This window comes from Pyxicephalus adspersus, chromosome 5 (assembly GCF_032062135.1).
Source record: "Pyxicephalus adspersus chromosome 5, UCB_Pads_2.0, whole genome shotgun sequence".
Lineage (NCBI taxonomy): Eukaryota > Metazoa > Chordata > Amphibia > Anura > Pyxicephalidae > Pyxicephalus > Pyxicephalus adspersus.
In genome coordinates this window covers 71572419-71589476 of record NC_092862.1, presented here as the reverse complement: position 1 = coordinate 71589476, position 17058 = coordinate 71572419, and the positions used below count along the sequence as shown (strand labels likewise).

Genomic DNA, 17058 nt, shown 5'->3' with positions numbered 1-17058 from the left:
TTAATTGCTATGATCTCACCATTGAGCTTAACAGATCCTCCTTAATCGCGCAGCTGAAATCTAATCGCCTTAATTGGCGGATGCGCGACCCCTATTGCCCATTTTGTTATGAAGGCAAGCATCGGGCTTGGCAGTGAGATGGGACTGAAGGAGCGCATATAACTCCAGCCCGCGGTAAACCGGCTCAATAGTAAAACGGCGCGAAAGTACGCGCGACCAGCGAGCGCGGATTTCATTGATAAATTAGGCCCATTGAGTCTTTTACAACCCTCTACAGGAATTTAGGACCACTCTTCCTTTGCCAGCTGCTCCAGGTCTCTCAGATTTGAAGGATTCCTTCATCTAACCCATCTAGCCAGTCCAGTAAGGGGCAGCAAGAGACAGTGGTCCTCTTGCTAGATTAGCTGGATGCATATAATCAATGGTAAGAGCTATCATTGTTTTCTGTCCTCCTGTCAGAGCATAAGTCTTTGTGCCGCAGTAAGCAGCTGGATCGACAATCATGGAAATCCTCTATTTGGACAGGTTTGGACCATGTACCTGTAAATACTAGTTGAAAAGATCAACATTTGTTTAACCTTTCTGTAGTGTTTTAATTTCTAGGGCTGCTTTACCCATTTCTTCTAATGGGTAAACCATATTCCCCCTATACATATTCTCCAGGGCGAGGGGGCAGATGCCTGGGGACCCCTATTAAAGGGGGCTTTCAGATTCCTATATGCTCCCTCTAATAAGCCTGCAGACCCCATTGGGGTCACATCGTAGAGATGAGGCCCTCACCCCTAACCATGGCTCTAGTAATTGTTACAACCGTATGGTTGGTGGTAAAGGGGCTACATGGTTTTACTTGCTTTATTGTAATATTACCTCTACTATTTACTGATACTGTATATTGTTATAACTGTTACTCAGCTGCTCTGACTTTCTCTACGTATCCCCTGATGAAGACCTTTGGGCACTTACATCTATTACAACTCCTAGTCAGACACCTAATTGTTTAGTAAGAAAGGCTTATCCCCAAAAATCCAACATCCAAGGGTTGCCTGCTTTAAAAATTGCATTTCAATTGTGTGTATTCACTTTTGTGATTATAATGATTTGTTGTCAGCACTGCACATTTTGATTTATGTGAATAATACATATATAAGCATATTTTGCCAAAAAAAAAAAAAAAACATTTTCTCTCTTCTTTTGATACTTTGAAATACTGTGTGGTTGGCAGACCATTTTGTTAAGCAAATATAGGCAGTGCCACTCTCTCTCTCTCTTCCCTTTTCTTGGTTTCCAGGTTTTAGATCAATGATAGGAAGGGAGGCACACTCTCTCATTGCCCTGAGAAGATCCCAAGAGAAAGATCCCAAGCTTATGAAAAGGTCTAGTCTTAGGATTTTTGGAGACCCTTTGACTGGTTGAGGGTAAAAAATGCCTGCAATAAACCACTTGTCCGAACATAGCCTAACTATCATACAAAAAGATTTTACAGCAATCTGAAAATTCTACGTGTAAATAGAAAGCCCTTATTCCCTGTAACACTGGTTAAGATGTAGGGAAGAATATGATGGCTCTCAGCAATAAGACAATGGCATTAAATAGCCAGAATAGGTAGGGTTGTTACTTAGCAAATGGAATCACTCTGCAAGAGATAATTCACTTATATTAGTAAATGAGTTGAAACTTCTATGATAAGTTCAACCATGTGCAAACAAACTTTGTACTTTTGAAAGTGATTTTACCATGTTCACTGAGAAAAACTGATTATCCCTTGCACTCGAAAAAAATTTGATTTTCTAAGTGAACACCCTAAATGCATTAGATAAAACAACTCCTTTTCCTATAGGACAAAAGAAGCAAGGCTAATTCTGGCATTGCAGGGCGAGCTCCATGATATTGGTATCTTGTTTTTAATCAAAGTTTTATTTTAATGATAGCATAATTATTATATTGACACCACAGAAAAGATTTCTGCTTAGTGTGGTTGCAGGTTTCAAAAGGAATCATTTTCCTACTCCTTTCTTACTCATCATTAGTGTTCAAAATATGTTATGCTTGCAGTTTTTTTACTTCATAATTAATGTTTGATTGATAAAGATTATAGAGATTATTTACATATTGAATGCCACTTTTTTGTTAGATCAGCATTCAATTTGGACCTTGCTTTAACAACAGCCAGAGAACTGGGAGTTATGGTAAATATAGACTCACCTGACTGAATCTTGGATATGCTGGTCTATAGGTGGTAATGTAAGGCGTGTTGGTTGTGCATTTATTAACAAGTATATAGCCAGCATTGCTGGCCCTTCTACAGGCCCTTCTACAATGTGCATCCTTCCTTAACCACTGTATGTGTAAATATCACCATGCTTTCTTTTCTTTGGCTACACTTCGGCTTAAGACAAATACTTCTCCACTCCCCATATTCTTGCAGTTGCTGATTGCTAGCTATTTTATTCGTATAGCCCCTGCATGGAAATTTAAAAAGGCAGTATTGCTTTCTCGAAGCGTTTATTCTACATGGATTTCATTCTTAACATGAGAAACGGTCTCCTAGTCAGCATTACAGAATGACTACTGGATGACTTTCTTGGCTTTCCTCACTGACTTCCCTAAAATGAACATGAATTGAAAAGATTCCTATTTGAATAAAATATACACAGGCCAGGGAATTTAGATAAAGAAGAAAGGAATTTAAGTTTAGGAGGAAAAAAAAAACTGATTCAAGAAAAACTTGTATCAACTTAAAAAAAAATCAGCAAAAGACTGGAAATTGCTGGCCCACTTAGTGAATATAAATAGGTATACCACTAGATTTGGGTATAGGATAAACTACAATAAAGAAACAATAATTTTATAAAATTCATTATTTTAACTCTTGTTTAGCATTTTTTATGTATTATATGTATGTTATGTTATATATTTTTTATTTTACAATTAACCAATAAAAACAGTCTGTATCCAACAAAAACAATTTAAAAAGCACTTATACTAAAAACAGCAGGAAAGGGGCATTGTTGAGGATAGGTCATTATTCTAATTCATTAATAGGGATGAGTTAGGGTGAAAATTTCCTCGAAGTTCCGCAAAATTTCAAGGAAATCACTATAGGAGGATTACCACGGCTGCATTCATAAATGCAGCCGTGGGAATCCTCCTGTCAGTGAGCGATCCCCGTGCACTACAGGTCAGAATGAGGGCAAGCCCTCATTGTGACGTGTAGTGCCCAGGGATCTCTCACTAAGAGAAAGATTCTCATGGCTACATTTATGAATAGGCAAGCCCTCATTCTGACCTGTAGTGCCCGGGGATCTCTCACTGAGAGGAGGATTCTCACGGCTCCATTCATAAATCCAGCCGCAGTACTCTTCCTCTCAAAGTGAGTCATGCGGCTTGCTTTTAAGAATGAACGTGGCTGTGGGAAAAATCAGAGCTGACAGCCAGGCTCCCCTGGTTGCTGTTGCCTCCCTGTACTAGTAGTATGTGTTCTTGAATAGAGTTTCTCTATCCAAGAACACAGGAGTCTAGTGTTCCTGGGTAGGGAAACTCTATCCAAGAAGACACACTACTAGTACAGGGAGGCAACAGCAATCAGGGGAGTGGAGCGGTCAGCTCCACTCCGGGTTGCTGTTGCAGCCCTGTAGTATGTGTTCCTGGGTAGTGTTTCTCTTTTAACAAAGCAAATAAAGATAGACAACTTAACAAGTAGAAAAAAGAGGTCCCAAAGGTTGGCTGTAAATAAAAATACAAAGTTAATATATGACAAATGTTATCAATTAGATGAATCCTAATACCCAAGAACATTGCCCACCTTTCCAACAAGCTTCCACCAAATGCAGGCAAATAACTGGAAGCCTCTGAGCGACCAAAAGGAAATCCACATTAGATATCTGTACTTTAAAAAAAGAGGGAATAACTTTTGTTCATACTTTGCAGTTTTCCACTTACAATGAGTCCCTCTAATCAGTTTTAAATCATAGCTAAGGGTAAACTAATTCACTTATATCTTGTTAATATCCTAGAACATATCATTGAAATACAAGCTGATTTTCATAATTCAAGGTGAAAATACAATTTGATTTACATAGTAACACTGCTTTATAGAAGTTTGTTTTTGGAAAAGAAGATATATTCTAGGTGTGGCAAGATGGTTACAAAGAAGACGGTTACAAAGAAAATGTCTATGATGGACAACTATGAACAACTTCTGGAGCAAAGCACTTACAGCTTTATATGATTTAGGAATGATTGGTGATGACAAATTCACTGATCAATTTTTTTGCTGGAACTCACCCAAAGGTGAGTTCCCACAGAATGAGAAAGGGGTGTCACATCAGGGCTGGGTGGTTGATCTTTCGAGTCACCAGCCCAGTGGGTAAAGATGTGCATGGGGCACAGAGTCTAAGCAACAGCCAGGTCTTCTCCAGAGCATCTAGAGGTGAAGATGTTGTGCTGCGGGCTGCTTCCAGGTTGCGGCCCTTGTGCCCGCCAAGGCAGATGACTGCTGGCAGGCAGGAACAAAGCGTGGTGCCGGAGCGAGAGACAGAGAGTAGTCAGACAAAGCAAAAGGTCAGTGCATGCAGTGATCAGGAATGGTCCGAGGTCAACCAAGGGTTGGTACATGAGCTAATCATGAACATAAGACACTCGAACAGGGGGAACCTGGAAGCGGAACCAAAAGGAACTACTTGTGCAGGCAACTTCCTGTTGCCCATCACTTCCTTATAAAGGGGATGTCATGTGATGGTTGAGAGTCATGTGAGCCACAGACTCCTAACCCACCAGCAAAGGGAGTGTTGGTGAAGAGATATGCTCAGGTGTTGTTCCCATGCCTGCCAGCAGATAAAGTGCATTTGCAGAACACTCTAGTCCTCTGAGGTAAAGGGGCAACTTAAAGAGAGTCATATGGCCTGGACCAGGAAGTGAGCAAGGACTTGGGATCCTGAAGCAGAATTGGTGCTGGCAGCAGGGGAGTGCAAGGTGAGTGAGCCTGAAGGAGTGACTGATCCCCAGGACTTGCAGGGATCTGTGACAGGGGGAAGTGGTATTGGGTAAGCCTGATTAGCCACTCCTGAAAATTTGATCAGCCACTGGATCACATCTCTATGAAAGCCAATAGCCAGTCTATCACTTTTACTGTCTTGCTCCAAATGAAACTAGACAAATTTTACTGTACAGTAAACCTGCTGTGTTTATCAAAGTATATATATAGACTAATGATAAAGGGCAGCCAAGGCATGATCGTTACTAGCAGGAACGCTAAGAAAGGAATGGCTTGCAGTCTTTGAACAGTGCCTGGTTCTAGAAAAAGATTTTCAAACAAGATCAGATGTTTTCAGGCTCCATTTGTCTCTTGCACTGTATTAGTACTGGTAGTTTATATGCATTGGAAGATATAAAGGGAATAAATCAAGACTGCTAATTGTTTAAAGTTATAAAGTTAATGGGTTCAGTGACTTAGCCAATGTGATGACAGTGATGTTTATGAAGAAGTGGTGATGGATAAAGCAGTGATATGTGGCATACCACACAAATTCAAAATCCAGACACCTAGTACTATAGGAACATTTCAACTTATTGTGAGACACACAGGTTGGTAAGGTGGTACTGTAATAAAAAGGAAGCCTATACACAGAAAAACAATTATAAGCTTCAAAGTTGAGGCCACACTATGTTGTTCTCTATGCAAAGGTACTCTGTACACTGTGTGTGCCGCTCGAGACAGCAGAAAATTGTAGAGATCTAAATGTTTTCTTGTTTTGATATAAAAAAATCGAAGTATTGTAACACTGTTGACAAGAGCACAAATATGTGTTGTTATTTCTTTTATTCTGACTTCCTTCTGATGACCTTGTTGTGTTTGGACACCAGGCTTTATGCCAGTTACAGGTCACCAGTAACTCAAATTAATATCAATATAAAGTCATAGATTCAGCTATAAAGGCCACTGCATTGGTTACCTGGTCATACTTGCAGGAAAATCAATTAATGTATTATTCATTTATCAAAACTGTCTTCCGTGGTGCACCTTATGAATGAGAGAATAAGTTCTCCTAGCATATAATACAAGGCTGTAGGCTATCACATTAATCTGAGCGAAACCTTCACATTTTACCAACACTAAGGGCTTATCTGTAAAACAAAATCAAAATCAATATTGTGTTTATGGAAAATGTGATTTTGTCAGTTTTGCCTATATATATTTTCATTAGGAACTTTTTCCATAAATCAATTATGTAAACAGAATAACCAATGTGTTAAACCATTACGCCTGCATTCTTGAATAAAAATATAGTCTAATTTTTTCTTAGTGTCTTAGTGTCAACATTTTAGATGTCAACTTTTATAAAATATGAAAGTAAACAGGCAGAGTGAGGAAAATGGAAAGCAAAGCCATGTTATGTTGATCTTTGTAAATGACCCCAATATCTACACTAAGGACTCTATCCATAAAGCAGGGAATCTGACATTTCTCACAAAATTACCTGATGGAGAATCTTCCAGGTCCATGTATTTTTAGTAGTAGTACCTGATTCTCTACCTAGGAATGTTTCAGAAAATATCAGATTCACTGCTTTATAAATAGATTCCTAAGTGTATACTGCAATAACCTTCATATCACTACAGGACACAATGGTGATGTGGAGGTAAGTGGGTGGAACCACTAAACTCATTGTAAAACCCAAAATATCAACACTCTATGAACTGTGTTTTCTGCAGACTTTTAAGGAAAATTTCACTTCAAAAGCTATTTGATGGCACAACCAATGAGAAAATGTAGTTGCATACTTTTTTGTGGATATATCTTTCTAGGCACCTTTTATTACCCAACAGTCACTTTTTTTTCACCAGATGGCAAATTACTGCAGCACAATGGCATGAATGAACAGGTAAGGTTAAACTAGGTAACTACAATTTCCAGAGGACATCTCTTTCACATGATTTGATGTTCAAAATCAACACCCACTTGCTACTTAACTTGGTTTGTAAGATCCTTTAAGCAGGGCCCTTTTCTCCTTTTATGTAATGGTATTTACGCAGGTAACCTATTACACAGGTTTGTCGTTTGCAACCCCTATTTAATGTACAGAGAAGAAAAATATTGTTGCAATAACAAATGCTTTGGTTTTGTCGTGTGTACTTCTTTTGTTGGCACTGAAAGAATACAAAAAATGCAGAGAAAAAAATCTGAGACATTCGACACAAAACGCCAAAAAAAGCCTGGACAAAATTATTGGCACCCTCAAATTAATACTTGGTAACACACCTTTTGTAAGAAATTAACCATGATCAGATGTATGTGTATTCTGTGGACACATGATGGCTACAAGAATGCTACCTATTTTTTTGAAATAGTGGGGGGGGGGGGGGCTGTCTTCAATGGTTGTCTCAGGCAGGAAAAAGTCTGTTATGACATCGCTCAGAACTCACAGGCACTTTAACAATGGGGAAAAATTCAAGTGTCATTCATTATCCGAAGAATCAACTGATTTAGACTTTAGATAACTTGCAAGGCACTAAAAAGAGACAAAGGAGATACTGCACACGTTTTTTTTTGTCCGGAATTTGTCAGTCTGTCCCTGTAAAAAGATTTTTTAGAATTGTGTCATCGGGAAGGTGTAGTTGGTCGATTTATTCCTGATTTTTGCTCCACTTGATCCCTATTTGCCCAGTAACTCATACATGTATATCATTACTAAGCTTGCAATACTGATACATAATTTAATTATTAATTAAGGTGCCTTGATATTGATTAATATGCTGTAAAATATTATGTGCTTGGGACAAATGGGTAGAAGGAAACATAGTTCTTGAATATTTCAGTGGGCAAACAAATTCTTTGTTCTGTAACTTAGAGAGTTGAGACTGCAGCAATCATCGTTATAATCACATGCAACACAAATCAGCAGCGGGGAATAATGTATTCCTCTCATCTGCATCAAGAATAGAAAAAAGTAATTGTGAAACAAGGACACCTTCCCACCTGTGTCAAATGACTGATGGAGTTATTCCATAATGTAATGAGTTGTGGGGCTTTATTAGGAATGCTGAAATTGGTATTATTAAGCAATAATAAAGCCTATTACTTAAAGAAAAGAGTGCCCTGTGGGAGGACCAGGAAGGACATAATTAAGAAACCAGATGCTGTTAATAGGAGTTAGCTGGATTGATTTTTCTCACCCACATATTTCTGCAGATTAGCAGTTTATCAAAAACTAGTATTAATGAGAACGTACAGATCAAAGCCAAGGCAAATAACAGCTAAGAATACAACTCAGTGGCTGTCATTTTCAAAACAATAATTATATAGACCATGTGTGCTGGTAATAGGGTGTAATAGGAAAAACAACCTAGTGATGATAAAAATATTTTCAGCAGAATTCTTCCGATATAGGGCCTGAATTGATAAAGCTTTTCAAGGCTAGAGAGGATAAACCTTCATTAGTGAAGCTGGGTGATCCAGAAAACCTGGAATAGATTTCTTCAACGTCATTTGCTATTTGCTAGCAATTGTTTTGAATCCTGGTCCAGAACTATTCCAAGTTTGCTGGATCACCTAGCTTTAGTGATGAAAGTGTATCCTCCTCAGCCTTGACAGGTCAGGTTCATAGTGTTTTATAGTGTTTTATATAATTATTACTTTACCTAATACATATATTCTATTATTTGCAATCTAAAATTAGAATAGACTAAAATAGGATTTAATGACACTGGACTCACCTGACTGAAGTTAAGCAAAAGGCATGTGGGGGATACAACAAACAATAAAGAGAACAAATAATGCTTGTGAACTTTCCAGACTTGGCATACATAAAGTTTGCGGTAAACCCAAGTTGTCACAGATTTAGATGACATATATTATTGTATCAAAGCCACCAATAAAAGTGATCCTGATCTACTACCCATCCCCCCATCCTATAGCAGGTACTATCCACTGTATTTACCAAAAATTTGCTCATTCCCCAGTGCCTGTATGCCATGATTCCACCCACACATTTTCAATATCATCTGCTGGTATTTGCTTGATTTTCATCGGGGATTAAAAACCTTGGGGGACTGTAGTGATAAAGGTAACAGGAAGGATAGGACAGAAAAGTTTAACAGAATGTTTGGAAATTTTGTTTCAAGGGCACAAAAGTAAGGAATGTAAGTGAAATTTCCATTAAAGCATTACTTTCTTGATAAATAGGAAACCGAAAATTACAATAGGATGAGAAAAGGTGGTTTACTCCTCAATATAAAAGAAGGTTTAGGGATGTTAAAGTAATTCTTTCATTAGGGACCAAGGGTAAAAGTTTCAAATATGACTAGAAAATTGAAAATTAACCAAAATTGAATGAAAACTTTAAAGCTTTGCTTTTGACATAGACACAAGTAAAATAATTTAGCTCAAGGATGATATTTATAAACTTGGCAGCTAATGTCAAAATGTTCTGCACATTTTTTACATTGTAATGTCTAATTTATAATGTCAGGATTTTATCATAATGCATTAATGATATGTAAGGATAACCCACCAGATTTATTTTCCTGGCTGATCACTTTATGCCCTGCAAGTAAAGATAAGCCTAAAACCTAATTTGTATATGTCAGCATTTTACTTTGTGCTAGAACATTTTATTACTGCAATCAAAAACTTGAATGATCTTAAATGTTGTCTAATTTTTGAGTTACTCCCCTTGATACACTTTGTTTCTCATTTTCCTATCTTTTCTAATAAATAAGTAGTTAGTAAGTATTCCTTTTTTATAGGCAAAAGCATAATATACTTTTCTGCCAATCCTTTGTGGAGCAAAAGCATGTACAAAATATAAGTATTATATATATAAGTATTATAAGTATTTTAATAGGTTTTATGTGATGACCAAAGAGTGATATATAATTATGAAGAAAAAATTCCAAAAATGGGATGATAACCTTATCACAAACATGACAGAAGCTAGACACTGAGAAAGGACATTTTAGCTCCACAACAACAGAATATAGCTAATTTCCCCTAATAATACCAATTTGGATACAGTTAAGTCAAGTGTGAATGATGATAATATAACATCATACAGGATGTGGGAAGTGGTTTAGTGCAATGTGGAGACAAGGCCCTGCCAAAAGGAAACATATTGTAGAGTATGTCACGTTTGGAGAGACAGAGCCACTGAGGGGCGCTACAGCTTGCACAGAAATGCTGTGAGCCCTGAGAAGGGTCAGGTGACAAGCCAGGGGTCAAATACAAGGGATCCAAGAAATAGACACCAGTGACGCAGGGGCCACTAGGGAAACAAGGAACACTGGAGACACTGGAACAACTACAGACAGAGAGGAACACTGGAACAGCACAAAAAATAGGCTGGAAAAAAACGACTGGGCAACAAGGGATTAACACAGGAGCTGGACAGCGGAAACATTGAATTTACCAATCAGTGTACAGGAACTTTCTCAGCAGAGCTAAGGGCTCAGCACTAGTAGAGACACGTTGCACAAACGCTGAGTGCTGTGTCCGAGCTAGCTAAATAACCAAGAATGTTTAAGAGGCTATTTTCTGATTGGCCGGCCGGAAGGGCGAAACTGATAAAACTTGTAAGAGCAGGCACGCCAAAGGTCAGAAATGCTTGCATGCGCAGGTCAGTGGTGCCTGCATTTTAGTGAGGAAGAGGTAAGTGTGACAGAGTAATATTACCCATACCTAAAGTATGTAAAGTAGTTTTGTAATAAATGGGAGGATACAGGAGTGCTTTGTCATGGCTTTAACCTATTTTTGAACTTGGTGTGAATCAGTATCTATATGCTAGAAACATTAAAACAATTACTAAAATATGACAGCTTTAACATAACCCCCAAATTCTCATTGTATAACTGCACATCCAAATTCATCTCCAAAATTAAAGAAAGCATGGCCATCAGACGGTAAACAAAGGTATATAAGGAAGACTGCAAATTAGAAAGTCTGAATAAAAAAAGAACTCCTAATTGTTTTGCTTCTTGTTTCAATTCAGGGACTCAAAATGAATAATGCAGTTTAATCAGCATGACAGCCAAGGAATTTTCAGATGGAAAATTTGCAATTTCCATATTTCTCTATGCACAGGTTTTAAAAATATATAATGTAATATATAATATAATTTTTTAGAAGCATGATTTGGTTGTTAGTAGTGTTGCTTCAGAGATCAGCTAACTAGCCTTTTAATATTACTGCCACTGTGGTTTTGTATAGGTGGTGTGCATTACTAAATTTCCCACTAGGCCACCTTACAGAGCTTACTAACAAAAAGCATTAACAACATGGCAATAGTTCTACCAATGGCAATGCACACTTCTTCTGAAACCTCTGATTTCTAATTTATTCCCACTCCATCATGCAGTGTTTTCAGTGAAAGGGGCAGGGGACAGCTTTACAATTCTTTCTGGAAGCTGATTAAGTTAATATAGTAAACCAAATTTTTACATTAAAGATGCATTACCATATATACTTGAGTATAAACCATCATTTTTTTATCTTTAAAATAGTATTAAAAAATATTCCAAGATTATATTTGAGTCATATATCTCCGCTGTGCCTGTCTCTGGTTCATGAGCAAAGTGACTCTTTATACCCAACTTTAAAGTACAAAATAAAATAAATAAATGTTTTAAAAATAGTACACCATGAGTGTTAGAAAGGATGGCTGCATTTTTTACCCCAGGTTTACACTCAAGTCAAAGCATTTTCATGTACTTTCAAATAAAAACAGGTCCCTTGGTTTATATATGAGTACATACAGTATAAAACACAACAGCATAGCGTAACAAGTATATCTCATCAGTTTTGTCACACTGTTAAACCTTTTGCTGGTGGCAACGTATTAGCAACTGGGTTAGTAAAGACCACTGCCCTACTTATACGACATGTTTACCTCACTGTCAAAATATCTCAGTGATTATGCACAATTATGCAGTATTTTACTTAGAAAGGGAGCAATGTTGCCTGTTAATATAGTACTGATAATATTGCTGTGGCAATTGTTGTTTGCCGTTGTGTCTGTAGACTGGTTTTGTTTTTTTTAATATTCATACTTAACAAACATTTCCCTCATAATAGGCAACTAAAACTCTTAAAACAACAACAAAGCCATACATCAATGTGTTTGGACCCTGAAAAGAATGTAGCTGTTTTTGTATTTACAAAGTAACAAAGCTACAGCCTTCCTACCTGAAACTAAAGCAAAAGCATTTAACAACGGAATGCTGTTTTAGACGGCACTATTACACTTTCCTGGACTTTAATAAAAATACTAGAATAAAAAAAAAAACAAACAGTCCATCTTTGCAAGCATGACTCTCTCATACAATGGAAATATACCCTGCAGGTGTTCAACCACCTCAGTGTGCAAGATATAGCCATCAATAACTACATCATTCACTATACCAGCAAAGCAAGGAGAATGTGTTTCTTTGAGCCCAGGCAGATGATCAGAGATGTGTGCCTGAAGTACCTTAAAAGAATTCAAAGAACTTTGTCATGAATAAAATCATCCTCTGTTGATAAAAAAAAAGGCACTGGCATGAATGCAGTAAGGTGAGCAAAAAAAAAAGACTTACAGCAACGACTAAATCAGACAGATCAGTCAAATCAGACAGTTACTTAAAAAAAAAAACACTCAAAATATTTTAACAACTATAACTGCATTTTCACTAAAAACAGCAATTGTACAAAAGGGTTTATGAGTTTTAGAGACTGGAGAAAAACAGAAGATGAGCAGTATACATAGCACAAAAGAAAAGAAAAGGTTCCAGCAAACATTTTAAAGGGAAATATGGGTAATTTGTTTAAGGAGTAGGCAAAAGGATTAAATAAGCAAATATAGTTATGCTATGTCCAAGAAAAAGTAGCAGATAATAACTGCAATGCATGGTAATACAAATCTGTAAAATTTGCAAATCTATCATTTACACTATAGCTTTACCTATAAGCCCCATGGGTAGGAAAGCTGCTGAGACTTTATGAAAAGGTTCAAGGAAATGGTAAGAAAGAAGGGAAAAGGAAGAAGGGAACAAGAAAAGCGGAGGAAAAAAAGCTGTGTCAGGGAAATGGAAAAAAGGAAAAAAGAGCGAAGGAGAAAGCGGAGCTTGTTAACAGTAGGCCAGCCAGTACATTCAGTAATATAAATTTAGGCAGATGTATTTGATTAACAGAGTCCAAATAATAAATACACTTAGTTTGGATATCACTAAGAATAACCGTAAGCTTTTCATTGATAATTGTACCTGTAATTCTTTATTTCCAAAATAGAAGAAGGCTGCCTTCAAACCTTACCAAATGTCTTTCTAGTATTCAGAAAAGTAAAGGTGACTGGCCTATCTTAAAAATTGTTAGGAGTTAGTATTTTTCAATGGAGCATAGGTTGCTCTGTAAAATACAACAGACAACAAATTAAGCTAAATCTAAAGTATATGGATTTTAGGGCACTCCCACTATATATGGATTAGGAAGACTATGGAGGTTCAACCATGAAAACAATAACCATTAGGGAGACCAAAAGTGTGAAAAAAGAAGCATTACTAAAGGGGTTGTTATATAATACTAGAACCCCACTTTATATGTGAAAAGCATTTGTGAACGGTACGCATAGGCATACATCTGTGCACATACACTGATGTCTGGAATGGGGATTCCAATGATAAATAACCATAGTTTCCTGATTTTTTTCATGAAGTTTTCAGACATGCTGGTTTACATGGTCCACACAGATTTCATTGCTTAGTGCGCCAGTCAGATTGTGTGCACGTAAACCCATAATACAAGCATCATTTGGTATTTTTCTGTTACTGCTGTCTTTCATTTGCTTTCGTAAATTAGGCTCAGTCATTTTATCTTGTTGGTCAAACATTGTATGTGGCCACAGATACCAAACTGAATCTGAAAATACCTTATTTTATAAAGTATCTATAACTGCTGTAATAGCTGGCCAACAAAAACACATGGTTGTATCCAGGACAATAGTTATATTTGTCCAAGATATAGACAATATGCAGGATACTTTTCTGTTTGATCAGGCAGTTTTCTTTCTGTCCAGATGGTGGAACTCGAGTACACATGCTATAGGACAATGGGCTTCTTGGCCAGGTGGGGGATCTAAAAGAGGCTTGGGGATAATTAAGAAACCCAGCTGAAACCCATCCTGGCAACTAGACTGTGGATATAAACTCCCAGCCTGCTCTTTCTTGGGTTCCAGGTTTTAACCTGTGAGCTGGGAGGAGTTCAAGGAGAAACTGTGAGTAAAAACAGAGTTTTGGGGAAAAAACTGTACTGCTAGGGTATTAGGGTCCTGCACAGCAGTAGTATGTCCAGAACTGTTAGTGAGGGAACTAACAGTCAGTTAGAGGCCAAGTGGCCAGGTTTTGTTTTATTGTTCTGTTTATTTGGCATGTTATTCTGTGTATAGGCTTAGTAAATAAACTCAAACTGAACTGCTTATTGCTGTGCCTGGTTCCTGTTCACCATACCTGTCCAGTATTAAAGTTCAATAGTGCCTAAAATACCCATAAATTTTAATAATTCTTGAAGCAATTTTTCATATATATATATATATATATATATATATATATACATAAAATCATATTGCCCACATTATTGTGTCCCCCAGAGGCAGAAGTTGTTGTATGTAACCAATGTTTTTAATGAACACACATGCTTAGCCTTATAACCTGTGTGTAAAATAAATTTCAAGATCGTTAATTACATACCATTACATAAATTTGCTTTCATTTACTCTGCTTCTTCCAGACACTAATCTTACACATGTGGGTTATTCCATCTACATAACTTTTATCACTTAACGCAAAAATGTATTAGATAACTTTTTAATAATTAATTTAGTATAACTACGTTTTAGCTTCAGATATTTATTCATAAAGCCAGTATGCATTTTCTAAAGTCAGGGCCCAGGAAAAAGATGCCCAAAAAAATCATTGTGGTGGCTTTTTAACACACAAGCCTCCAAAAAGGTTTGATTTATCGACTTATCCTTTAGGGATATTTGCACATTTTGTTTTGATCTAGTAGTGACAAAGTCAAATTAAAATATTTGCATATACTTCATATGCCATTGGCTTCCTTGCCTGGCACCTGCTCTGCCTATAATGAAAAATGAATAGGTATCTTTTTTCCCCTAAATTTAAAAAAGGTTTCTATCCAACCCCCTTTTTTATTTGCATATTATTTATAAACAACCCCACTGCCTCCCTGTAGCAGAAAGGTGGCTAGTCCAGTGGTAGTCCATGAATAAACATTCATTTGTAAAAAAAAATGTTTAAATACAATAATAAAAAAATACAAACAATGTATAAGCTTGAACTTTAAAAACCAAAAAGTATATATTGACCACAAATATGATGTTTTTGGCATATTTCCTGATGTAAAAACTCTAACAAAAATTGTCTAAAGTCACAAATGACAACATGAAACATTGCAAAACATATGTCTGCAATTAATTTGTAATAATTACTATAATCAATATGATTTTTTTGAATTCTCTATTTCTTATAAATAAATTTATATTCTGTGAGTGCAAAAAATATTCTTTTCCTTTCCTAAACAACAAATTAAACTGTACTTAGATGATCAGTTTGTGATTTTTCTTTCATCTTCAGGGTTATTTTGTACAGCTAAAAGCATCTTGTACTTATCAGTGATATTTCAACTTCGACATTTAAACTTGGGAAGAAAATCTTTACTGAAATGTAGAATATCTTGTTACACAGTGTGACAAACAATGACATAAAATGAGAACCAAGAAATGTGTTTTACACACAACATTACCCTTTCCTAGGTAGATTGCGATAACCACAATTTCAGTGTCTTAATGTTGTTTAGTAATGTTAAAAAATAATCAGATTCTGATCATATTGTTTTATGAAGTGTTAAGTATAAAATTCATTTTCCACTTACCAACTGGAGACATTTCAGGAACACTGGCAACATAAGGGCCATCCAAAAACTTTGGCTCATTATCATTAATGTCCTGAACTTTTATTATGAACTCCGATTCTGGCTCCACTGGTTTTCCAGTGACAATATCCACAGCTTGAGCACGTAAAGTATAGAATGGTTTTTCTTCTCTGTCTAAACTTTTAATAGCGTGGATATCACCTGTAGTGTCATCAATAGTAAATATTGTGCCAGCACCATCACCCAGCAAAGTGTATTTCACTGATCCAACTCCTTTGTCCAAGTCAGAGTGAAGCTGTAAAAGAAAAAAGAAAAAAAAAACATTGTACAGGAGCCATTTGCTTTTTAACTATCATAAATGATATTGATATTAATTACCTTTAATTTTTTTAAATGTATTTACCCTCTATACAATCATATGTGAGTTCCTTTATATTAATGCTTCCTTCTTTATGTTCTAATTAAAATAAACCACAATATTCAATAAATACACTTTTTACCTGTTATCTTAGAAATTCGCTAGGTTAATCTCTAGATTTAAGACTCCCTGAGGTCTAAAGCCACAATACCATTGTACCAGAATTCCAATTGAAAATGACCTAATTCTACTTTTAACTAAAAACTTAAAAGTAAGTAAGTAAAGTAAGTAAAATCCAGCTAGAATCAGACTGTGAGACTTCAGGGATATATCTTACAGCACATGATCCATCGGATATGGTATATTTACATGGGTGGGACAAAATTATTTGTTACAGGGGTATTACTGGAGAAAATAGGTCTTGCTTGAAATACCATCAATAGGCCTGATTTTTTAAAGCTACCCAAGGCTGGAGAAGATACACTTTCATTAGTTAAGTTCAAACATCTAAAAAACCTGGAAAGGATCTGGTCCAGGGTTCAAAACATTTTTAAAAATCCATTCCAGGTTTGCTGGATCACCCAGGTTCACCAAAAAAAGCATATCTTCTTCAGCCTTGGAGAGCTTTAATAAATCAGGTCCAATGTGTTATGTAAACGTGCAACAACAACAACAAAAAAAGTTGATATTCTAGCAGATTCAATTTGATTTGAATTAATTTATTCTCTTATCCTAATTTTTAAGTCTAACTTCATCAAACTAAACTTCTTTCCTTGATGAGAACTTT

The 17058-nt window shown here is 36.4% G+C and overlaps 1 protein-coding gene across 2 annotated transcripts in view; it reads right to left on the bottom strand.

Annotated features, from left to right (window-relative positions):
* The window catches only part of CDH12 (cadherin 12), a 410196-nt gene that overhangs the window by 78868 nt on the left and 314270 nt on the right, over positions 1-17058 (bottom strand). For both annotated transcript variants that reach the window (XM_072411847.1, XM_072411848.1), the window contains one exon: positions 15914-16208. In XM_072411847.1, coding sequence (XP_072267948.1) covers positions 15914-16208 — 295 coding nt within the window. The remainder of the gene's footprint in view (positions 1-15913; positions 16209-17058) is intronic.